Source organism: Carassius gibelio, chromosome B25 (genome assembly GCF_023724105.1).
Source record: "Carassius gibelio isolate Cgi1373 ecotype wild population from Czech Republic chromosome B25, carGib1.2-hapl.c, whole genome shotgun sequence".
NCBI lineage: Eukaryota > Metazoa > Chordata > Actinopteri > Cypriniformes > Cyprinidae > Carassius > Carassius gibelio.
Genome location: NC_068420.1, coordinates 7,461,149 through 7,487,977, shown reverse-complemented (window position 1 = coordinate 7,487,977; position 26,829 = coordinate 7,461,149). Strand labels below are relative to the sequence as shown.

Genomic DNA, 26,829 nt, shown 5'->3' with positions numbered 1-26,829 from the left:
AATTAAAATATTTAAGTAGAAATATTGAAATAGTATTTTCTTTTAGGGCACTACAAAAATCTGTTAAAAATTATTTCAAATACTTACAAAAGACTACCCCGTGTACACATAAACTGGTGCAATACTTCAACTTGATGACTACAAAATGTTTAAAAAAAGTAGCCTGAATAAATATATTTTTGTGTGTTTTAGTTGATTGATTAATTTAATTCACTTAGTAGGACTCAATGTATTATACTATATGAACTGAAGAAACATGTTTCTAACAAAAGCCATTTTGTTGATCTTACTTGGATACTCAAGTATTTGTTCAAACTTGTCCAAATGTTGACCCAACTTTTTTTTTTCTTTCTTCAAATTGACTCATCTGAACAAACAGTTTTGGGCAAGTTGCCAGCATGCACTGCAGATTAAAAAAATGATTAACTTAAAATAATAACAATTGCTTCACATTTCATGTAGTGGAGAAAATAGTCGAAGTCTTGCAAAACACAAAGTCGGAGTTCCAGAAGACCAAATAAGAATTTATTGTAAGAAACAAAGCCAAGATGCCAGCTGACCATCTGAATCTGTCATCTTTAGACAGTTCAACCAGGAACACTTCCGTCAAGTATATTTAAGACAATTATATTGCATACAGTTAGTATTGGCGCTATGGTTATGTTCTGGGCAACAATTCACACGCCTGTCCATGCAGTCATGCTTGGACAGAGCAGGGAGAGCCTCAAGACAAACCCCCCTGGGGTACAGATCAGAACCATTATAAGCATACATAATTACAATTCACAATTTCATGAGTTGTAAACAAAATGTGGTAGAGACTGCTTCCAATGAAGAGACTGTAAAGAAAGAACAAAGTTTGATCGGATTACAGGTTCAGTTGGTGGAGTTGGGGTTGGAGGAGGGATTTAATTGCAAGCAGCGAAGTCGACATCTGGTCCTTGGGGCAATGAGTGTTGTTTTAAAGGAACCAACCCTTGTGTTTTGTATTGCATTTGATGGGGTCTTCGTTTCATAATAACTCACTGTATTTCACAAATTTCTTTATCTGCTTTTTGCACAAGTTACATTGGAACATTGTTGAAGGTTTATGTGACTTCCATGGATCAGTTTTTAAATATTTTTTTATTGATTTTCCAATATGTAATCATATTTAACAAATCCCCCAACCCTTACCAGCAAATCCCTGGAGTAGTGCTCATGCTGTCCAATATTTTAGGAATACTACTACTAAATAAATACAAATCATTAGATAATAAAATATATTATTAGAAAGGAGAGGAAAAAAAAATTTAATCAATAAGGTTTAAGATCGTCAACATAATCAATGAAACGTTGACACATCTTAAAGAATTGTTTTCCTGACCCTTTCAGTGAGTACCTAATTTTTTCAAGGTAGAGACGAGACGTAATTTATCTGATCCATTGAGTATGTGTGAGTAGGAGAGGATAGTTCCACATTGATAGAATGGCTCTGTGAGCTGATCTTTTGAATTTTTGAAGGTAACACATTGAAGAGGAAAACATAGCCAGAATTTAACAAGACAAGGTAAATAGTTGTCATTTTTTTGGTTTTATAAATATGTGCGGGGCTTGACAACCACTGTCAAGTTGTTGTTTTTTCAGTTAATAGCCACTCAGCATTTTCACAGGCCACAATTTTGTTTTTGTAAAATTACGGGATGCATGATATGATCAAGTTCTGTGTGCCAAAAATGTGTCATTTGTCACACCAAGTCCTTAAACTGTATTTGAAAATTCAGTCTTAATAAGACAATGTAATAAAATATGGCTTTTATCAGTCACATTAAATCAGTAGGCACATCAATAAAATCCATATTTCCACTGTAGAGGAAACGGAAAAAGCTGAAGTGCCATTTAGATGCATTTAGAGAGTATATAAGATGAAATATAGCATGAATGCATACATTGCATAATAAAAACTGGACGTTATAGGCTGTTAAATGTTTTCAATATTACATGTTAAAAAGATACAATGATACTTTCAAAATGAAAATGAAATGCCAGTAGGTGGTGCCTAAGGTGGTCTTAATGAGTCTTTCAACTGATTGTTATTAGTTACTAATTTCATAAAACCGGCTAAGAAAGAAAGTAAATTATATCAGGTCTATACTTATATCAGTACATCAAGGTTTTGCTATTTTTTTCCCCTTGTGATTTTGAGGTAAAATGAAGTTTTTGTTTTATGACATCTCTGCATGCAAAACAAACAATACAAAAATAAGAGAACTGCCATAACTGTCACGTTATGAGTTTGTGTGTGCTTGTTTGGTTCTGTTTTTGATCTGTTTTATTGTCTTGTTTCAACAGATCAAAACAAGTACAATACTATTTCTAGGACCGTGAGCAGTATTCCAGTCTGGTAATAAGTTCAACCTTGCAATTCCACCGCGTCCATCATGCCTCATCACATCATGGCCAACCAAATAAAGACTTCAGCCATCTTGCCTGCCACCAGATCCATCTTGGGGTCGAAGGTACTAGCATCCAGTGTGACGGCTCAACTGCTAATGTCAACACATTCAGCAAACATCCCAAGGCTGGTGTCCACTCCAGTCTGCAATTCTGCTCCAGAGTCCACTCCAGCCCACATATTTATTACAGAGTGTCAGCCCAGTCCAGAGACCAATAAAACCTAAGCCCAAAGGAGGAGAAGCAGAAGGTCCACCATGAATCCAGCCCCTTAGTCTGCTCCAGTCTTAGTCTGCTCCATGATGGCACTAGCCTTTGTTTCTGTCTGGGCCACTCACACATTGGCTTCAGCACCTGACCAGAGTCCAGCACATGCTCCAGCCCCTGATCAGAATCCCAAGCTTCTTTCTTCCCCTGAGCTCAGTTCAGAGCTGTCTTTCATCCCCAAGCTCAACACAGTTCATGAGAGTCAGAGTCCTGTTCAGAGGTCGTTGTGCATCCGGAATCTCTGATCATTGAAACTGAAGTTACCTTGGCTTTGACTATAACAGCAATGGCTATTGAACTAGACACACACACCCGTAAGTTCCAGGAAGAAAATTTTGGGGTGGGGCTATACCCTGACGGCTGACGTGGCAGTCCTGATTCCCTCTTTTCCAGCCATTTGCATCTCAGCAAAGGAGGCCATCTCAAGCTCACCCTGCTCATTGGTTACGGTCACTATGGCTATCACTAGCTCCCTCATTATTTTCACCTGGACTGTTACCTGTTCTGATGCCATCGTCTTCTTGCAATTACAGTCATTGAGGTTGTTGCAGAGCCTCCTGCTCTTCCAGACTCAGCCAGGGAAGCCATCTTCAAAACACCTATTCCTGCACCTCCATGGCTCCCTGAGCTACTGGCACCAACTTGGCACCCTGCACTGTTCGTATCTTTACTGACACCTGAGTTACCAGCGCCACCCTGGAGGCTTCAGCCTACTGGCCCCTCCCTGGCTCCCTGAGCCTCAAACTCTTCTCTGGCACTCCATGCAAATAGCGCAGCCCTCGATGCTTCTAACCCTACCAGCTTGACCCTGGGCATCGGTCTGCTATCTACCATTCCAGGGTGCCTTCGCTCCCATCCTGGTGAAATTATGGCGCAAATTTTATTGTCTTGTTTTCTATTTTTATTACCATGAGCAGTTTTCCAGTTTGGTAATTAGTTCATACTCCCATCTGTTCATTGCCTGTTTAGTTTCTTCAGCTACTGATTGGTTGATTTACTTTGTTCAGGTGCTGCTTGTTTAGTTGATCTATTTTAGTCTTCAGTTCATGGGCGTAGATTACGTAGGGGACAAGAGGGACGTGTCCCCCTCACTTTTATCATCACGGAAATTCGTCCCGCTCACTTCTTCGGGCTAATGTGTTCGTGGAGAGGTTTTCAAGAGCTGGTGTGAATAAATGTAGATTTAGTCTCAAAGAGACAGGATAGTCTTGCGTTTTCACTAAAAAGCGAGCTCCCACGGTTTGTGGTTGTCAGGTAGTAGGCCTCGCCAGGCCTCCCTGGAGTTGAGTTCCATATTACTTTCAGTTTCCACTTGAGGTGGTTATCTGGTAACAGGTAGTAGGCCTCTCTAGGCCTCTCTGTAGGTGAACTCCCACATATTGTGGTTATCAGGTAGTAGGCTTCACAGGTCTCTCTGAAGGTGAGCTCCCACATACTGTGGTTGTCCGGTAACCTTTCAGTACACACGCTAAGCCTGTGTACTTTCTCAAAACCACATTGTGGTCGGTGTGCACGTTAACACTTTGCGCACTGTCTGAAATCTACGTAAGTGGTAAATGTGCACGCAAGACTCTGCGCACTTTCTGAAATCCACGTAAAGTGGTAAGTGTGCACGCAAGATTCTGCGCACTTTCTGAAATCCTGTAGGGTAAGGGTTACTCACTCCACTTCGTTGACTTTCTTAAGATGATTAGCCCCGGGGTTCCTTGGGCTTCATTCAACCAGTGTGTATTTGTTATACACCTCAAGCACCGCCCCTCAACATGGGGGGCTGTGTGGCAAATTCTCGTGGTAGTTTAGCAGCGCTCCCCTTTTCTAAAATGAGCATGCTGTGAGCACGCCTATGAGCATGCTGCTCGGAACTCGGAGTCCTCCTCTCATGGAAGACTGAATTCTAGTTTTTTTCATCAGAGCGCTCCAGTACTACATACGGTTTTGAGACACACTGTGAGAGCAGAAATCCTGCTGAGGCTCGGGGAATGGCGCCTTCGCACCAAGGTGTTGAGGCAGAGTTGGAGAGGTTGGCCAGACTTGGGTGGATCAGTTTTGCGGCTCGAGAGAGCATTGCACTATCCCCTCTGGCTTAATCTGACTCATCCAGCTCCATTGGGGCTGGACGCCATGGTACAGGTGTGGCCGAGGCTTCATCTGTATGTTCCGTCCTCCAATTGCTCGGCTCCCGGGCCATTCCATCTACGAGCTGCTCTATCAGAGTGCCACAAGAGCCCTTCCTTAGAACAGTATTTGTAAATCCATGCTATGGTAAGTGTGCATGTGAAATCTTTGCACACTTTCTGAAATCCACACTGTGGTAAGTTTGCACGTTAGTACTCAGCGTTCTTTCTAAAATACTATATGGTGAGGGCTTCGTGCAGCTGCTTCGTGCTCTTTCTTGAGTCGGTTAAAGCCCCGTTCATCCTGGGCACCCCTCCACCCAGGTATCCTCCGATACCTATCTAGAACAGGGCGTTACTATTAGAGTACTGTTGGCTTTCGGCAAGTTTTTGCGAAAGCTAGCGGTAGCCCCTGTGTGACAGGCAAGACTTGGTAATAGACAGTTCTAGGTTCTTAGCCGTATCCCTTTAAAGGAATCTTTCGTGATTCCAAGCCTTCAGCTCTACCCCGGGCCAAGGCCCTACAGGTAAGTTGGGTATGTAGCTTAGGCATTTGTCCATAAGGAATAATTTCATGGACAGCCGTCGAACCGTCCCAGGGGTGACTCCCGGTGACATGGTAGAGTTGGTACTTTGTGTTTGCCATGATTCTGGGCTGCACTCCCCTCAGCATGGCGGCGTGGGTATACTGTTGACCATAGTGTCCCCTCAGAGGACGCAGTTCGAAGTTCCTTGACAGGGAACGTCTCAGGTTACGAATGTAACCATGGTTCCCTGAGAGGGAATGAGACACTGCGTCCTCTAGCTCCCTGCCATACTTCAGACGCAAGCTTCACAAAGAAGATAAGTGACGGGTCCTACAAGCGCATATTTATAGTCGCGCTGGTAGTGACGTCAGAGGCTGTTGCTGGCCAACACGTTGGCGTTTTTCAAAGTCAAGTCAAGTCAAGCCTCGTTTATTTATATAGTGCTTTTAATAATACAGATCAAAGCAAAGCAACTTTACAGTATTAAATAGGAAAATAGTGTGTCAGTCAATAATACAGAAGGACATTAGTAAACTCAGTTTGTAGTCAGTTTAAAAGGCAGTTTATCATTGAATTCAGTGACGTCATCCTTCAGCTCGGTTCAGTTTAAATAGTATCTGTGGAATCATTTGCAATCATGCCAATTATATCGCTGTAAATGAAGTGACCACAACGAAGCAAGGCAGAGGCGACAAGGAACCAAAACTCCACTGGTGACAAAATGGAGAAAAAACAAGGTCTTTACAGGGGACCTGTATCTGGAGCTCTAGTTGTCCTGGTCTCTGCTGTCTTTCAGGGCTGTAGAGGTCCTCTCTAGGTGCTGATCCACCATCTGGTCTGGATATGTACTGGATCCGGGTGACTGCAGTGACCTCTGAATAAAAAAGAATCAGATTAATATAATTGAAGATGTTAATATCTATACGATGTTTGATAGGGAGCCAGTGCAGTGTTTAGAGAACTGGGCTAATCCGGTCATACTTCCTGATTCTAGGAAGAACTCTAGCTGCTGCATTTTATTATTCATAAGAAAATGGTGACATTAATACCTAAATTGCTTTATTAACAGTAAACATGCATGCACAGCCATATTAATGATTATTCCCATTGCATCTTGTCATCATGTACAGAGCAGTGATTTCATTTTCATGCATAGTTTGCACACCTGGTAAGCAGTTGTTGTAAACCTTGTCGCAGTGTCTGCAGGGTGTACATTTTGTTAAATTCCTGACATGGCTTAGACCTGTTCTCCATTTTGTTCCACCTGTATATTGAGATGAGGAGCATGAAAACAGCATTATTACAAAGATAAACATTCAGACATGGCAACTGAGACATGTAATGTTATGGCACCTTTTTAAACCTCTAATCAAATATGTAAAAGAAAATACTCAGTCAAGCCAGCTGGATTGTGCCCTCTTTCGAAAGGAGTCTGTATACAGTACAACAGACTTCTGAATTTGGAACAAACCAAAGACATTCTTAATAATGTAGCATCACCCACCTCCAGAATCACATAAAGAAGAATTTCCAACAGGACAGCATCTGGCAACTATTGGGTATTACAAAAAAAAAAAAAGGTGTCAGTGCCATGGTTTTGTCTCAAGATGCACATCAGTAATGTTTTTTTTTTTTTTTTTCTAAATGCATGTTTACAAAAGCTATGTTCTAAATGTTCTAAATTTAACTACAGCCTAATCCTGGCTTAATCCAAGCCCTGTCTGTGAAACCTAAAAGTTATAAGGAATTATGAACCGGTCCATTATATTTTGTATAGATAATAAAAAATAAAAAATAATAATAAAATTGTTTTGCATTCACATGCTTACAACTTCAACTGGTACACAGAACAGTTCTGCACATGCATAGTATTAGAGAAAACACACCTCAATAGAGCTCGGGCGTAGACGTCATGGAATGGTGCATTGTGGGTAACGGCGGCCATTTTAGAGGCATCGCAAAGCAGGTTTGTAATAAGATAATAGCCAGTCTCCAGAAAAAGTTATAGAACGTGACAAAAAAAGTTGCCTATACCTATACGGACAAACTTAATAATGAAGCCAAACAACGCTACTTAAAAAAAAGAGGTTGTAGGCGGAATCGATCCCTATGAACACATGAAAGTTTACCAAGCCTCAGTTTCCCTGATAATTTATCCTACCGGGTCTGTGGAGTGAGCGCTTACACCTCCGATCAATTTAAAAATGTCACTTTCACTTTTTAAAAAGTCACTGGAGGCTCACCTGCAGATCATAAATGGATCTGCAAATTAAACGTGGAGAAAACAATCTTTTTCACTAAGGAAATGTTAACATTAACCAAGCATCAGTGGTGACACACACACACACACACACTTATCAGATTCTGCGAGCTATGAAGCTTGTCTATGCGGGTTTGTTACACTTCAGGAGTAATTACTCACCTATCATACTTGCAAAAATCCACTGTTTTCCTCCGGTAGTTCTGTAATCCGGTATAATATTGACGAACATTCACCTCAGACACAACCCACCATTCACCAAAACAAGACGCTTAACTTCCTATTTTGAAGTTCGTTCCAGTTTTTTTTTTTTTTTTTTTAAACAAGTTGTTCAGATTTGTTAAATACAGTCAGCACAAAAATATCAAAAAGCAAATTAAGTTCAGGATTGGGTCAAAAGAAAATGTTTAAACAAAAAATACAGACACTAAACTGACTCCCTTACTGGCCAAAAACTAGAGAAAACGTAATGTGTTTGTGTCTGAGTTTGTGTGTGTATGTGAGAGAGAGAGAGAGAGACCATACACAACATGTCTCACCATAACTATGTATTATAATATTATCGAAGGTGATGGTTTCCCTCCGTACAGTGGCGACCCAAGCCATCTGACGCCTCTTGGTGATTTCAGACACCTTGTGTTTTTTTTCCAAGTAGGAAAATGTTGGAAAACTAATATGATTCACGAGGCGTTTGCCCTGTCGATCATGAAACCGATTACAGCAGTTCACAATACAGCAATACTGAACCATTTTCCAAAAAATAATCAAAATTAATGACCAAATGACCAACGTTACCTAATGCCTACTATACAGTACATCTACTTCTGTACCGCGATTCCCACAATGCATTGCGACGTGACGCAACGATCCCGACCTCTATAGTGCAAAAAAAAAAAAAAAAAGGATTCTTCTTTTAGGAACTCTTAAACCAAAGTAGGCACCAAGTCATCCAAGTCGTTCACCAAGATAACAATTAAAATAAAACTTACAACGCAAAAAAAACATTAATTACTCCGATGACCAATTTCTGAACTTACCGTTTGATCAATCGCAACCATTACTGAAGCGTTTGGGTGCAGTTATATCTGATTGGTTGCGCCCACGTTGGTCGATACTGATTGGCTCCCACCGAATGGCAGGTCTCGCCTACCATCTGTCTGTCAGTTTCTTTTACTGTCTATGGTCAGTTACTGCCTTCTGGCTGTCAATGGCAGCCACTTCCTGCTGCCAGCTGGCGATTTTTTTATCTGAACCCCTGCTGTGCATCGATTCGTCGACCTGTTTTTATTTCTCTAAAAAACGTTTGCAAAACGTTTACCTTATGCGCACTGAATATATGCGATGGCCGGGTCAACATTCTGTCCAACGTTATATAATCAATCCAGGGATTTTTCTGCATTGATCTTTTTTTTGGCGGCTGTCAAAGCCTTATTTGATCGGTGAGTGACATTGACAAGGCGCGTACGAGAGAGAGCCCCAGCTGTGCTCGCACTCACATTCTTCAAACAAACTACAGGAGCGCTGTCTTGCTCGCTCTCTCTCTCTCTCTCTCTCTCTCTCTCTCTCTCTCTCTCTCTCTCTCTCTCTCACGTGGAACATTCTGAGATTTTTTTTTCTCCATGACAGGCTGCTGACTCCCACTGTTAATTATTTTTATTTTTTTTGGAAAAGAACTCTCTGTATTAGCTTAAAGCCCTCAAGTTTACATTGGTTACTGTATTCTTTCAATTGCTCTAAACAAGTATTTTGGATGACCTTTTTTATTGAATCGACATCAAGTTGTTGTTATTTTCATCTGAAAGAAGAACTTTTTTTCAGTAAGCTAGGTCCTATGTGTTCAGTAAGCTTGTTTTCAAGGCTTCAAGGTTTTATTGAATGCTATCTCTATACAAGTGCAAAGTAATGCATTCTTAGTCAGTCTTTTATTTTGTAATTTTAAGAGCAATAAACGGTAATACTTTAGAATAAGGTTCCATTAGTTAATGTATTAATTAACATGAACAAACAATGATTAATACATTTATTACTGTATTTATTCATCTTCGTTAATGTTAGTTAATGAAAATACAGTTATTCATTGTTAGTTCATGGTAATTCACAGTGCATTAACTAATGTTAACAAGCACAACTTTTGATTAAAATAATGCATTAGTAAATGTTGAAATTAGCATGAACTAAGACTTAAATGCTGTAGAAGGATTGTTCTTGCTTAGTTCATGTTAACGAAAGTAGTTAACTAACATTAACTAATGGAACCTTATTATAAAGTGTTACCCAATAAACATAAATTGCAATGTTAAGGAATTCATGTTTTTTCATTCAGATATGTAAATCAACATGTATAAATTGTTAGTAGTCAATTAATGGGGAGATAATCGAAATTGAATCGCTCTGTAAAAATTAATCGTTAGATTAATCGATGCATCGAAAAAATAATCGCTAGATTAATCGTTTCAAAAATAATCGTTTATCCCAGCCCTAATTCAAATAGAAAACAGTTATTTTAAATAGTAAAAATATTTAAAAATATTACTGCTTTTGCTGTACTTTGGATCAAATAAACACAGGCTTCGTGAGCAGAAGAGACTTCTTTCAAAACATAAAAAATCTTACTGTTAAAAAACTGTTGACTAGGCTATACAGGTTACAGAAATGTTATATCGTAATGTTATATATGTATGTATTTCTATGATCAAATTGTTTTACTAAATATTTATATTTAATCTATTTCATACTTTGAATGTGTAGATTTAGAAATAAAAATGAAATAAACTGGAATTATTTCTTTCAATAGATTGATGCATCTGTAATTCTCTTGATGACAGAGCTAGCCTAGTATATTCCTTGCTATGGAGACAGAGTGTCAACTGTTGCCTTTTGTCGAAGAAAACCATATTCCATTGAAAATACTGACCGGAAAAGTCACTAGTTTGAGAGATGAAGGAAATTATGTACCCCAAGTGGCAAAGAAGAACATAGACAACAGATTAAAAAAATATATATATATAGAAACACATTCCAAGAAGAAATCCGAACTGGGCTGGATGAACTTCAATGCAAGAGACAATAACTTCAAACAAATTTGGTCTGTAAAAGGTGGTGGAACCAGACATTTCTCCATAGATGTGAATTCAACCATGAAACATGTGAAGGAAATAGCAGAGGGTCTCTTCTTTCCACACTGTTAGCCATTTCTGAAATTTATACAGTTATTTACTGTATATCACCCGGTATAATACTGCAAATTCGCTTTACATTAAATAACTGTAATGCCCTTTGAATCATGGGAATTTTCTGTGACGTCAAACTCCACATACAGTGACTTACTGTATTTTTTAAAATTGCTGTATACTACTGTATTTTCTGCAATGGCCTCTTTGGTGCCATTCTATTGAGGCGGCTTTATTTTCCTCATTTCCTCAGCTTATTGAATTGCACAATTAAAATGACTTTTAACGAGCAATGCTTATCATATATTAACATTAACTAATAATGCCTGAGCAAAATTTCACATTAGCTAACTTAATATTGGCCAGTAGGCTATTGAGAAGATAAAAACTATGTTAGCTAGGTTAAACAAGTTTTATGGCTAGCTTCCTTTGTAGTTTTATAATTTGTTTATTATACAGTAGTTTTTAAATGGAATTTAAGATTTACTGCATTTTTGTATTTGTGCTTTAAAGTCAACTGCAATGAAGCATCAAGATAGACATGAGCACACCAGCCACTCTAAGACTGATAATTCATGGTAAGAGAACATTTATGGTTTTGAAAGATGTGTGTATTCTATATGGAGTTTCCCTTTTAAAAGTTTGCTATTCCTACTTGTTTTCCCACTTGAGTAGACATTTCTGACACTAGAACAAAGTGGATGGTTGGCAAAGGTGTTGGTCATGTTTTGGAGCAGCACCTGGGTTTTGCAGATGGCTATGTATTTGTTTGGCTGCTTATCTTTTTTTACCCTATTATGTTTCTGTTGCCTAAAGATTATTTGTTAGTATAAATCCAGATGATACAACATAATGCACTGCAAAATGTCTTAATACAGGAGAAATAAATATGCACTGTTCCAGCATTGGAAGACTGTATTTATGTGTTATACTGTACATGCAATGTTTTAAATAAAGAATTTGATCTTTTGTAATTATTGTGTCTGATTTAATTGAATGCCAGTAGTAGAGGGCTGTATTGGGTTTGGGCTCCCGCAGGACCCAATGCAAATCTTGCGGGAGCGGGCGGTTTTAGCTTTGCTGCGGGTGGGAGTGGGTGGTCAGAACATTTTGCGGAAGACCCACGGGAACGGTGGTGTGTAGTAGAAAAGGAGTCAACGCGAAATTGAGAAGAAAATTAAAGTTGCCGTTTACTTGACAAAAGCAAAGTAAGGCAAGCCAGACATCTGGAAACGATTCCCATTTGTCATTGTTGAAATGGGAAAGAGGTTATTATAATCTGGTTATTATATCCCAACTCTACTGTCTGGACCGTTCAGACCACTTCATTCTATTGTGCCTTGACTAATTTGTCAATGACCCAGCACTGATGGTCAAAGAGATCATTAATCGAATGAAACTATATAGTCTGCAGATTGAACATGGCATTGGATCATGGTGTTTTTCGTGACTGCTTGACAGAATTCTGGGATGAATCCTATTCCAGATGTGCTCTGAGTGCAGATGTTAAGGTCCCATTCCTTAGACATGAATTTTAGATTGATCAATAGCAAGCCATTGCAAGAGTATTGATCAAAGGATGGGAAGAAGTCATGTAATTTCCTATTCATTTTTCCCTGCCATTTCTTGAAGAAGCTTTGTAAGGTACCACATAAAGCAGTGTTTTAAATTTGTTTATGCACTACATAGCAAAATGAGATGTGGCAATGGCAAACTTCAACTCAGCTGATCATGAGTCACCTCTTGATGTTCTTAATTTCAATGATTGTCACCAGAGGCCTACTGAAGAAAATCTACCTCTACTTTTGGAACAGTTAGGCCATAAAGCTCTCATCCAAACCCCTATGTTTGTGATTGAATCCTGGAGACCTGTTCTGAAGGATTTTACTAGTACTTTGTCACCACAAAAACTAGCAAACATTATACAAGAGCAAAAATTAACACACAAGCATGTGAAGGACAACCTTGTTTTTCCTGAAGTCATGACAGATTCCTGAAAAACTACATTATGGAACTGGATGACAATATATTAAAAAACGTATTGGGTTTTGGCACAGGGGCTAATTTGCTCTTTGGGAAACTAATCACAGTGAATTTAATTGAAACAAGGAACTTCCAGTGTCAACCACAATCTCACACATGTATAGCTCTCTGATGTTGCCTTTAAATAACCACAACTAACCAGACCTCCACAGTGACTTCAGTGCTGTTCTTAACATTTCAGTTTGGGAGATGGATGTTATATATATTTAGTACTGTTGAGTAACTGAAATAAATAACAGTAGATATTTATACTGACAAATATCAGACAAATGCAGAAAATTTCAGATTTCAACATTTATACAAAGTTGATGAGTTTATAAATACATTTAGTTGCATGATGTGCATGAAGCATTGTGTTTCTATTTGTTCAGTATCAATTAACATGAACAAAAATGCACATTTATTTGTAAATTTGTGTCTCTTTGTTAATTGTACTTTTTTTTTTTTTGTAGTTTCTTGTTCATTGCTTTTTCAAGTGGTTTGTCATGCAGTTAGCTGGAATAGGATCTGGTCTTTCAGGCACCACTTTCATCTACAGTGTTGTGGGTAACGCGTTACAAAGTAACGCGTTAGAGTACTCTAATTACTTTTTTCCTGAAATTTGTAACTTAACGCGTTAGTTTCGTGTGTAAGTAAAAAAGTAGTCCGTTATTTTAAGGAAAGGAAAATCCCGACTGCAGCCTGCTTTTTGTCAGACAGTATGCCTAGGTCTACTGTGCCACCTGCGGATGTATCAGCGGAGCCGAAGCTCTGTGATCGTAAAGTCAATGGCTGTGATACGTCTGTGCCCTGCGCCTGACCCTGTGTGTGTGTGGGGTTTTTTTTTTTTTTTTTCGAACTCCCGGCAAGATAGCAGAGAGGACAGCGTTTGGTTTATGGAAGTACGCACATCATTTTCAATTTGTCAACGAAAAAGAAATCGACTGTCGGACAAACGTTTCGAAAATCTGCTTCTGCTACGTTTTAATCACTACTTTGAAGAGTAAATGTAAGGGGACTGTGTTACAGCGAATTTAGGCTTGTGACTGTGAGTGACACTTTAATAATAATTAGTTCGCCTATTAAGCGATTTGTCATTTGCCTGTGTGGCAGTGAAGGATTTAATTCGGTTTGTTATCATTTTTGTTTGACAGGCAGCTGTTAATTTCTGTTAGATCGTTGGCTGGCTGGTTGTTCATCATTTCTAAATGGATTTAAATCTGCAAGCCTGTTTAAGGTTGTGTTTACAAGTAAGCATAATTGTACTTTGATAACTGCATTATGTAAAGTTAAAGAAAATCAGGAGTTATCTTGTGGTGCTCATAATATACAGTAGCCTAGGCTACCCGGGCTGGGTAGGTGCGAATTTTGATTAATAATATGTTCTATGATAATAAATAAATAAAACGCCATGTGGAATAGCCTATTGCTGACTGTCTTTCCTGTTATTGTTATCCTGCAGTGTTAATTTAGTCGGATGAATGACGTTATTCATTGTCGGGAGTCACGACTTCTAGGTGCATTTAAAGGGGCCGGGGGCTGTGTCTGTCATGTGTGAGCCGCTGCAAACGGCTTTTAATTTTTGGTAACGCATGAGTACTCTAACGCGTTACTTTTATGAATAGGTAACGCTGTATCGTAACTAATTACTTTTAATTGATGGTAACGTTGTAACTTAACTACTTTCCAAAGTAACTATACCCAACACTGTTCATCTATAGTGCCTCACCTGATGGATGTACCATGGTGTAACTTGGACTGAAAATGTATAGTTTTTTTCATTGTTAGAACAGTTTAAAAAAGGTTTGAATATCTTCTGCACAGGATTTCTAAATTGCCTAAAATAACCAGGTGTTGGTTTGAGCTGCACCGATTGATCATTGTATGACATCAAAGTACCTAGAGAACTATAGGCAGCAGAGCAGACAGCTCCATGCTTCCGAATCACTCTCACAGTACCTAGTTATTTTAGACAGTTTAGAAATGATATGCAGAATATGTCCCCAGGAAATGGCATGTCTGGTCACCTTATTTGAACTAAAACATATACAGCCAAAATTACCTTCAGCACACAATTTTTACTGGGACTTTAATTTTTTTTTTTTTTGTATGATCAATGTATGCAGGATGGGACTTTTCTAAAAAAAAGAAAAGAAAAAAATCCTGGACACTAATATATGTTCTTTATTATGCTTTATTGTGATTTTAATTCATTTCATTTTGAAGAAAAAATACACCATTATATCATGCTTTACCAAAGAGTGTAAGGAATTTAGTCAAAAATGTCCCCTTCAAGAAATAACTAAATAGATAGCTTAGTTGAGAGTTAACTATACCCCTAGATTAGACCACAAAGAAAACTACAATGATTACAATGCAATGTTTGGGAAATACATTTTAGTCATTAATGCACTACAACAATCAGCCTAAATCATCTTTGTAATTTTTGGTTTTATATTTTAAAATTGTTGCATTGTAAGTGTGACAGATTGAGTCATGTTCAAACCAGCTGAAGCCAAGCAGGATCGATTTATCCAGAGGTCTTCCAGTCTTCACACTTGATAGGAGTGCATCTGCAGCTTTCAACATAAATGTAGTTATGAAGGATCTCGCTGCTATTAGCACATTTCAGCTTCACATTTCGATGGCTGAATTTCTCCTCTTGGCAGCAAGAACAGCTGTGCATCATGATGTTCATTTCCGCCGAATACCTATGCAGGTTTCCAAGAAAACACCAGTCAGATGAGTGTAGTACAGCTGAATGTAAGTTTAGGACTTGTGAATAATAAAAAAAATAATGTTTGTGATCAGTAGGTGCGTAAAGCTCTCACTTTGATCCATTGTCACAGTGACCAGTGCAGGATGTAATTTCTACATCATTGATGGAAGTGCAGCCATTGACATGTAGACTGGTGATGTTTCTCTCAAGGACACAGTTTCTGGTTTCGCCTGAGAAATAATAGAGGCATGTAAGCCTGTGACTCTTGTGAAAAAATACATGCTCTGTTTTTTATGTAGTGCCTATCATGTTATTTTTAATTTATTTAACATCTTCTGAATGTTCTTGGACAAATATAAAAAGGTGGGCAAGAATTGTTAGAATTTTAGGTATAAGGAAACAGTATCTTACAGATCTGGCAGCACCCATCTTTGTCAAAATGCACTGTTCCCTGTAAGAACACAAATAATAGAAAGGAAAACAATGCTTAGACATTTTTGACCGGTATTTAAACACTTCTCCATAATCTGTATATAATCGGTATTTATAATATCAGATCCCCTCTCCTTCTTGGGGACAAAGAAGTAATGGGCTGTAGAAGCCCGATTCACTCAGAGCTGGAGGAACCCTTTCTACGGCTCCTTTTGTCGGTAAATTTGTCAGCTCGGAGCACAGGACTTGAGCGTCTTTGCTCTGAATCGAGATGGGAACCACGCCACTGAATTGTGGGGGTCTTCAAGCGAATTGAAATGTATAACCTTGTTGTATTATCCCCACAACCCATGCTGACTTTCCGGGAATGGCCTGCCAGTCCTCAGCCCAGGTGGCAAGGGGTTGGATTGGCTCAAGAGGCGGGCCGCCTTGTGGGGACCCAAATTTGCTCCTTTTTGAGAATCTTTTTTTTTCTCTCTCGCTCGCTATAACAGCGACTGGTTGTGTGTGTACTTTTCTAAACTCCATTGTTCACAACGGAATTTATAACAAACACATTGCTATCGGCACCCAGAACTGAACATGGTGCTTGGAGGCATAACAGAGGGCGCTTGGGGGTTGGGGGTGGAATGAAGCAGAGTTGGGCCAGACTCGTCCATTTGGAGTTTGCTTGCAGCCGCAGAGGGAGGCTGATCCCGGTGAGAGAAAAGTGGACTTTATAACTTGAAATTGTGAGTTTATATATAACAATTTTGAAAAGAAAAATAATAATAAATAAGTAGTCAGAATTGTAATATATAAACACAAGACAAGTGTTTATGTTTCACAATTCTTACAACACACAACTGTGAGTTTATATCTTGTTATTCTGAGAAAAAAGTTTTTGTATTTTTAATGTAAAAACAACTGCGAGATAAAAAGTCAGAATTGTAAGATAAAAAGTCAGAGTTAAATGTTTTATTTAATTGGGCAAACAAGCTTCAGTATAAATTACATACAATACACTTTGCACTTATTCTAACAAGGGTGTAATGTATGCTCCTCGAGTTATAGATATTCTACTTACAGGCACACAGTCATCTGGATTAAAGGGCGGGCATTGTTTATAGTTCTTTATTGTCATAAACATGCCATTACTTTTCTGGCATGTAGCATTCATACATTTGAAATGGAGCTCCTCTCCATCCTACACAAAGACAGACAGACACATGAGAATTCATTTAGAGCAGGTTCTTTGTATTATGGAGTGAAAGAATGTAGAACAGTTTAACAGTGTTTTCAAAATACCTTGAGAGTATGTGTGGTGTTGTCTGGTGCATCATAAATACAGGCATCTTGTGTACATATTCCACAGCATTCTCCATCTTGTTTCACATATTTATACCCCTTGGACTAAAAGACAAATTTGCACAATAATCCAATATACACACACACACACACACACACACAGACACACAGAGAGAGAGAGCAGGCTAATAATCAACTTAGATATGAATTCATTTTCTATTCGGCCTACATGTTTGCATCTTTATCTTTTGCTGGTTTGCGCGGCACACACACATTTGTTAGGGAAGTTCAATAAACATTAAGACTTGCTTAAAGAGTTAATGTAATGAAAATGTGCTCATTGAATGGATTGAGTCATGTTCAAATGATCACTAAACGTTTGTCATGACATCTCTCTGCTTGCATGATAAATATTATTTTAGAAATTAATAATTCTTTTAGTTTAACACTAAATCTCAAGTGCAACAAAATAGTATGAATAGTTTGGGTGACGTCATAATGTTGCCATGGGTTGTTTTTTCATGTCCACAAGTTGAAGCAACTCCAATAATATGATATTTAACCCCCTGGAATGCGAATTTAAGCAGGGGAACCCGCCTTATATATATATATATTTATTTTATATATATTTTTTTTTACTGGGAACCCCATCGAGACGAGATTGGGCTAGTTTTGGGCTTATTTTGAGTAGCATTGGGTGGATTTTCTTGTGAAAACATGGCAACTACAATCTACCAGGGAACGCAACATCAATAGTTAGCGACGTTGACAAGAGCTTGTGTGAGGGAGTTATGAGATATATATATATTTATATATATATATATATATAAAATTCCCCAGCGTTTTTACCCTCAATTTGATGTGTGAAGTTGAAGCTAGAGATTCTACTTACAGGCTCACAGTCAATAAATGGACATTCTGTTTTTGTTATCTCAGTCTCAAACGAGTCATTAATTTGATGGCAGGTAACAGTTTCGCATGTGTAAATGACACGTTCCCCGTGCTATTAAAAAGACAGAAAGACACATAAGAATTAATTCAGAGCAGATTCTTTTTTCTGATGAACTGAAAGAATGCAGAAAAGTTTAAGAATTTTTTCAAATGTACCTTGAGAGTATGTGTGGTGTTGTCTGGTGCAACATAAATACAGGAATCTTGTCTGCATGATTCACAGCACTCTCCATCTTTTTTACCATAATTAAACCCCTTGAAGTGAAAAACAAGTTTTTAATCATTAAGTGGAAACTAAATTAGTGTTATTGGTCAGTGTGTCAAAATACATTTTCAAATCAGAGTTTCGCTCTGTGATTACTGTGTTCAGAATATAAAGCAATCCTAATGTGTACTTACTATAAGATGCACATATTACCTTAGGGCAAGAGAGGATCTTAGGACAGATTATAGGAGAACAACTGAAATTATGTAGTTCAGTCTGTGGGTCTTTATCCATTTTACAGTTGCATTCGACACAAGGCTCTGGTGAAATTTTAGCCCCAGGCTAGAATGAAGTACAGAGAGAACCAAGTGAACACAACGTGTATTGCTCATGACTAAATAGCAGATAACATATATTGTGTGTTTTCCAGGGGCAATGTGTTACTACTTAAAAATATGATTTTGTTATCAATATAAAGATAGTTGCATACACATATATAAACAGTAAAATATTAATTTGTAATCCTTAACATATCATTTATAATTTTAACATTTATATGATTTATCAGTAACAGAAGAAATTTCCATGTTTAGTTACCGTATACTCAGTGTTATTGTGGACACAAACTTTTTTCGGCTCTGTAAAATGAACACATACACATTAAAGGAGAATAAAGACAGCATCTGTCAAATGTGACAAAAAGGTCAGTGTATCTTTTGATCATATGATATCTGAATTAATATTGAGTGTAGAGAATAATTGGTCAACCAAAGATCAAACCGTGCTGTCATCGGTTCTTCTGCAGTTCCACATGGCAGAATACTAGTCCTCTGCTACTGCAGTTGTAAGGATTCTTAACCCGTTTTATTGCAACTACATTTAATCTTTTTTTTCAGCAAACACCCAGAATAACGAATGGCTCGACACATGCCATACCGGGACAGAGCCTGGACAAGGCTTTCTTCTGTTTACATCAATTAATACTCAATATTAATTAAATAAACTGTTTTACACTACTACATATTTCCTATGTAGTTCAGTACTGTTCTGTGCTTGACAGTACTGGCGTTTGACTGGTTAAAATGGAAAAATGGGCTAATTATATGCATCTTGTGGCATATATTCCAAATGTTCTGAAGGCATACTGTAGGATTTGGTAAGAAACAAACCGAAATGGCAAGTTATTACATTTATTAAAATCGTGTGTTGCATTTTTTCTGATTTTCTACACTCACTATTATATTGAAAATCAAATTACCAAAAGATACACAGACTCAAAGACAACCTCATCCAAGTGTTTAAGACTAATAGTGATACCGCATTTGAGTTCTGGACAGCATTTTCTCTCAGGCACTTTCAGAACTGGCGTATATCCGACTAGACAGTTTTTATCCAAAGGTGGGCACATGCTGATGTTACAATCTACATCATGGAAAGGGTTAAGAGAGGATTTAATAAAAGGAAAATGCAAACCTAAAGCAAACCACTTTAAAAAAACTGCAAACAAACTTACTGCAATCTTGTTTGCTGCAGCATTTGTCTGAGGGATCGTTGAAACTCATCAACACAAAGCCAGGCTCAGTGCAGCTCTTAGGGCTCGTATCTGGACACTCTTTGGGTTTACAGATCACTGATTGGGTGGACATATCACAGACACAGTCCTCACAGTTGTACTTAAATTTCTCATCAAACTACAACAGAAACAAACAAATAGAACATTGTATCAAAGCAATTGGATGCTTCTTCAACAAGTGGCTATTACATTAACAGTTTAAACCTTTCTGTACCTGACGTGGATTCCCAGACGGGTCCACGCATCCTACAAAAAAAAAAAAAGAAAAAAAAAAGTTTGTTTCAGTCACCCAGTAAGTTACTTCTCAAGGTAGCCTAATCATTGTGAATTCTGTTGCAATAATCACAATACTTGACCTATTAAAAATAAATAGTTGTTTCTTGATTCTTGTTTGCCATACAATAATGAAGATCTCGCCCCTTTCCCCTTAGCTACAGCAGATTCTGCTGAATGTTTATACATGCCTTTGTCCATATTAGGGTTTTCCTGGCATGTTATACGTTACCTCTATGAATCCGTTTTGTGAGCACCTCTAGCTTCAGGTATGAATGAAATGTTCCCCTGCATATTCTAAGCTCAAGGAGCTGAACATCTCTGATAATGCAAACAGTAATTCACCTATTTCTCCATCACCAGCAGTGCTCCATTTTCTAACGTCTACAATGTCACGTGCAATGACACGTGCAATGTGACCCTATTATGCCATTTTTAAGCTTGCTAATAATGTTTTATGAGTCTCCTTAAAAATGTAAATGCATGCAAGGTCAAATAGGTTTAATTTTAACTCACTTCTAAATGATTTGTAAATGACTTGTGCAAAGCAGTTTAAAGAATTAGTCTCTCTAAACCCCTCCTTTCCGTGAGCCCTAACTGCTGTGATTGGTACAGCACTTGTCGGAAACAAAACGCCCAATACCATAACGTTTGCCTTTATCAGAGCCATACTAAACCTCCAGATTAAGCATTACAATAAGTCTATAACACTATGCCCATCATTAGCCATGTCAATGTTAGTCACAATGGTGGTACTTGGAAAGCCTAACATTTTCTGAGAGGATACTATGTGAAAAGTTTAAGAACCACTGACCTAGATGTTTAGTCAATTTGAGAGGTGGCCTGCCTGCTTGTGACCTAGACTGGAGCTATTAATCCTGAATTTGCATATATAAATAATATATAACATATGAACACAAATTCGTGAAAATGTTTGAATACAGACAACTATTTAAGCATATAGGTCTACCAAACAGGGTTTCCAGGATTTCACTGTCCTTTTTCTTTTGCTATCAATATTACTGATTTTGCTGCGGCTTTTCTCAAAATTTGCAATTATATATTTTTATAGTTTTGCAGTGAAAATACACCACAGAGAACATTCTTCTAACACTGTTTGAGGACACCAGAACTATTGCCATTTAGTTCTACAGAACGTGGCACCAGCACCTGACAGTAAAGCACCTTAATCTTAATTAATGTACATCTCAGAGATATATATTTAATGTCTGCATATATATATGCAAGATGTATTTTTAAGAATGCTTGTTCATCTGCAATCTGTCTCTAAGATGTTTCCTGTCAGAATGGATATGGATATGTAAAACTGCTTCTGAGACGTTTATCAGAGTACACAGCAGATGATTCCCAGATCTCTAGCAGACGTCTTACATCTGACAAAATGTACTTTTATTACTGTCATTCATAATATCTAAATATTATTTAATGAATACAAAATATATAGGCTATATTAGGGAGTGGAAATTATCTATAAGTACTTCTCTGCAGCCATGTACTAGTGGTCATTTAATATCTTTTTTTTTATTTATAAATAAGCATTTGCAGCTGGTTACCCAGTTTGTTTCAGTGCGCGTGCGAACAAACACCTCACATGATATCACTCAGGTCCTACTCTCAACATAGAAATAAATTCACACGAATTTTTGATTTGTATAGCACTTAACAAATTTACCTCGTCAGATGACGTTCATTATTTTTTTAATACTTTTTAATGCCCTTAATTTTGGCTAATTTCATTTACTACCTTTTACAAACCCGCAGACACCCTGATACTGTCCATTACTGTACTACTACTGTCCAGCTGATTTGATGGTGTTGTTGTGGTACACGTGCATGTGGAGTGGCCGCTGTGCTCATGCTGTTCTTAACACTGCTAATGATGACATACAGGCTTATGCTCTGATTAAATGGTGATGTGTACATAAGCAGGTTTAACTTAGTTGCATTGGGCTATTTTGATAACAGATACATTTTAGGCTAGGCCCACCCACATTGTAATTTGTGGCTGTGCTAGTTATCTGGAGAGGTACAAAACGGTGGACCAAAACTCATAACGGTACAGAATGGTAGACAACACACAGTAATGGCTTCTCACCACATTTTGGCACACATAATTCTGATTCTTTGCTGAAGAGTGTGGTGTTCTCAGGGCAGAAGCAACCTTCTGTGGGCACTATCATGGCACTCTCAGTAGACCTGTAATTCAAAGATTATTTAATCTTTTTACAGTTTGTTACCAGCAAAACATTTATATCACGTTGGAATTAACATTGAACATTTTAATCTATATGATCAAATTATGTTTGCATTTTCATTAAAAGAAAATGAAATTATTTTGAAAGATAAATAAATAATAGGTACATCAGACTAAAAATCTTATCTATTGGGATTTCAGTAGTATCCACATTTCAAGAAATGCATTGCAAAAAAGCAGATACATATGAACATGGTAAAGACCAGAAGTGACAATTATTTTATTTGTGTATACAAACTGTGTAAGCATGTTAATTGTAATAGACATTGTGGGACAGACTTGGCTCTTAAAATAGTCTTGCTTTATAATAAGTTTGAAAAATAATACGACCCCCATGTTCACATCTGTCACATAAAAATGACAGAATTTGGTCTTTCCACAATTTTCTAAGTAAGGGATTTTCAATCCTGTTCCTGCAGAGTATAGCTCCAACCTGCTCCAACATACATGCCTGGAAGTTTTGATTTGATTTGGTTTTGATTAACTGATTCAGGTGTATTTAATTAGGAATGGAGCTAAACTCTGCAGGACAGAGGCCCTCAAATAACAGATGTGGACACTGCTGGTCAAAATTATTAAAAGAAAGAAGTACATACCAGTCTCTACATGTTGGTGGTTCAGCTGGACCACAAGGCAAGAGGATTTTATTTCCTGGACATTTAATTTCTGAGAAAGAAAAGTTAAAACAATCTCTTAATTAAAATGTTAACAATTGCATTCAATTCAAGCCTACGGAAAATTCTACTTGAAACAGAAAAGTTAGTATTCTATCATAACATATTTAATGTTATTAGATTTCTTATACATACATTAAATTCAAGTCTCCCAGCAGTCACAAATTTTATCCCTTAAAATTTTCTTTGATAATAAAAATGACAATTAAAAGGATAGTTCACCCAAAATGTCAAATTTGATGTTTATCTGCTTACCTCCGGGGCATCCAAGATGTAGGTGACTTTATTTATTCAGTACAACACAAACCAAGATTTTTAATAAAACCTGATGCAGTCTTTTTTAACCTCTGATCCATAATGTATTGTAAAGGGGCCACAGGGTTTTGTTTGGTTTTGTGTAAGTTTTTAGTTTTTCTTTTGTTGTAAACAATTCACCTCCATTACACTATTCAACTATTCACCTCCCTTATAAGACTGTCAGACTGCAACTTGTTGTGTTAAAAATCTCCATTTGTGTTCTCCTGAATTAAAACAAAGTCACCTACATCTTGGATTCCCTGGGGGTAAGCAGATAAACATCACATTTTCACTTTTGGGTTAACTATACCTGTCAGGATCTTGGTAAGGGAGGAACTCAGGTGCAGACAGGGATTCTCAAACAAAGGGTTTATTACAAAAAGGGGAAAACAAAACCCACGAGGGGGAAAACAACAGCTAGGGCAGGAACTAAACAACTTAACAGGGCAGGATTGATAAGACAAACAAACTCTTGACACTAACTACAAACACTCACGGTAATACAGGGACTTCAGAGGTACAATCACAAGTGTAGAACACATAAGTAGTACACACACAATGACAGGTACAATGAACCGACGCAAGACAGAGCACACTAGGAGATCTAAATAGGGGTACTAATCAAGACGCGACAGGTGTTACAGATAGGACAATCAAGACACGACTAGGTTAACAAGGGGGGCGGGGCAAGGGAACGAGACAACACAAGCACATGGCCCAAAGACAAGGCCATGCGCTTGTACACAAAACACGGGTCTGTCATGATCCTGCCTCAAGACTAGGAAAAATCAAGGACACGAGGGCGGAATCATGACAGAACCCCTCCCTTAAGGAGCGGCTTCCAGACGCTCCTCAAGGGAACATCAAACACGGGACACGACTGACATGACAGACTGGGACACAGACACAAACCAACAGGACATGACAAATAATAACAATGGCAAACATGAATACACAACAGCAGGGTTGGGGTGACAAATCAAAAAAAACAAACAGGGAAGGGGAGGAGGCGGGACCACAAAGTTCATGGGGGACAGACCAGGGTGAGTGGGTGGGGCAGGAGTTTTAGGAGGACAGGACGAAGGCTGACGACGGGGGGTACGGGCAGGTCTGGGTGGTGAGGGGTGGGGAGGGGTCTCGGGACAACTGACAGGGGACATGATAGGAGCAGACAAGGGACGCGGGGCAACACTTACGGGACGCGGGGCAAGACTTACGGGACGCGGGGAGACGACAGCTGGACACGGGGGGACAACATCTACTGGACACGGGACGACAACATCTACTGGACACGGGACATCTACGGGACACGGGGCAACATCTACTGGACACGGGGGGACAACAGGACACGGGACATCTACGGGACACGGGGCCACATCAACAGGATACATGACTTCATCAGCAGGACACGGGGCAACACTCACGGGACACGGGGAGACGACATCAGGACACTCGGGATTTCTGGGGACAGGGTCTGAGGACAAGACAGGACTAACGGGGACTTCTAGGATTTGGACAAGACGGGACAAATAATCAGAAAATGCTTTAGCAGCTAGGACAATAGGCATCTCCTTACGAGATGAGACAGACAGTACAAGAGTCTTTGCTGCAGAGTCGGCCGCGGCTCTCTCCTCCGCTCTCACGACTGCAGACTTGAATACGGCTTTCTGTTTTGCCGGCTCGGGCACGCTCACCGCTGCTGGCTCGGGCACGCTCACCGCTGCTGGCTCGGGCACGCTCACCGCTGCTGGCTCGGGCACGCTCACCGCTGCTGGCTCGGGCACGCTCACCGCTGCTGGCTCGGGCACGCCCACCGCTGCTGGCTCGGGCACGCCCACCGCTGCTGGCTCGGGCACGCCCACCGCTGCTGGCTCGGGCACGCCCACCGCTGCTGGCTCGGGCACGCCAGCTCTCGACGCTGCTGGCACGGGCACGCCAGCTCTCGACGCTGCTGGCACGGGCACGCCAGCTCTCGACGCTGCTGGCACGGGCACGCCAGCTCTCGACGCTGCTGGCACGGGCACGCCAGCTCTCGACGCTGCTGGCACGGGCACGCCAGCTCTCGACGCTGCTGGCACGGGCACGCCAGCTCTCGACGCTGCTGGCACGGGCACGCCAGCTCTCGACGCTGCTGGCACGGGCACGCCAGCTCTCGACGCTGCTGGCACGGGCACGCCAGCTCTCGACGCTGCTGGCACGGGCACGCCAGCTCTCGACGTTGCTGGCACGGGCACGCCAGCTCTCGACGCTGCTGGCACGGGCACGCCAGCTCTCGACGCTGCTGGCACGGGCACGCCAGCTCTCGACGCTGCTGGCACGGGCACGCCAGCTCTCGACGCTGCTGGCACGGGCATCCAGCATTGCCTCCTGTCCGCTGAGTTCCATTGTGGTCGGTTCATTCTGTCAGGATCTTGGTAAGGGAGGAACTCAGGTGCAGACAGGGATTCTCAAACAAAGGGTTTATTACAAAAAGGGGAAAACAAAACCCACGAGGGGGAAAACAACAGCTAGGGCAGGAACTAAACAACTTAACAGGGCAGGATTGATAAGACAAACAAACTCTTGACACTAACTACAAACACTCACGGTAATACAGGGACTTCAGAGGTACAATCACAAGTGTAGAACACATAAGTAGTACACACACAATGACAGGTACAATGAACCGACGCAAGACAGAGCACACTAGGAGATCTAAATAGGGGTACTAATCAAGACGCGACAGGTGTTACAGATAGGACAATCAAGACACGACTAGGTTAACAAGGGGGGCGGGGCAAGGGAACGAGACAACACAAGCACATGGCCCAAAGACAAGGCCATGCGCTTGTACACAAAACACGGGTCTGTCATGATCCTGCCTCAAGACTAGGAAAAATCAAGGACACGAGGGCGGAATCATGACAATACCTTAAAATACAGTCATTTCTGCTTGTCTTAAATGTCTTGAATATAACTCTACACAAGGGGTCTCCATCCCTACTCCTGCTTCAACCCCAATCAGACACATCTGAATAAACTCATCAAGATATTCAAGGCTACTTGAAAATTATAGCCAGGTGTGTTGGAGTAAGGTAAGAACTGTCTATCTACAGGAAGGTAGCTCTCCATAGCAATACGTCCATAAATTACTGACTACATGCAAACTCATGAATATGCTAAGTCTCTATCTTCATTCACTTAGATCAGCTCAGTCTTGGATTCTGAGTATCTCACTAACTTAACTTTGATTGGTCATTACATGCTATGATATGCAGATATATCTGTGATTGGCTACAATGTTCAACACTATAAAAACAAGCTGCAAAAACCCTTGGCCAGATATGAAAAACTCAATCTCGTAACCTGAT

At 39.6% G+C, this 26,829-nt stretch overlaps 1 protein-coding gene across 1 annotated transcript in view; it reads right to left on the bottom strand.

Annotated features, from left to right (window-relative positions):
* Positions 1-15,036: 15,036 nt before the first annotated feature.
* The window catches only part of LOC128014041 (mucin-2-like), a 68,902-nt gene continuing 57,109 nt past the window's right edge, over positions 15,037-26,829 (bottom strand). The window contains exons 43-56 of the mRNA XM_052597281.1: positions 23,105-23,174; positions 22,350-22,450; positions 20,175-20,206; positions 19,901-20,078; positions 19,705-19,809; positions 18,985-19,025; positions 18,601-18,729; positions 18,339-18,437; positions 18,124-18,234; positions 17,232-17,336; positions 17,011-17,130; positions 15,924-15,963; positions 15,625-15,742; positions 15,037-15,504 (exon numbers count right to left, since the gene is read on the bottom strand). Of these exons, the coding sequence (XP_052453241.1) occupies positions 15,324-15,504; positions 15,625-15,742; positions 15,924-15,963; positions 17,011-17,130; positions 17,232-17,336; positions 18,124-18,234; positions 18,339-18,437; positions 18,601-18,729; positions 18,985-19,025; positions 19,705-19,809; positions 19,901-20,078; positions 20,175-20,206; positions 22,350-22,450; positions 23,105-23,174 (1,430 nt within the window). The 3' untranslated portion in view covers positions 15,037-15,323. The remainder of the gene's footprint in view (positions 15,505-15,624; positions 15,743-15,923; positions 15,964-17,010; positions 17,131-17,231; positions 17,337-18,123; positions 18,235-18,338; positions 18,438-18,600; positions 18,730-18,984; positions 19,026-19,704; positions 19,810-19,900; positions 20,079-20,174; positions 20,207-22,349; positions 22,451-23,104; positions 23,175-26,829) is intronic.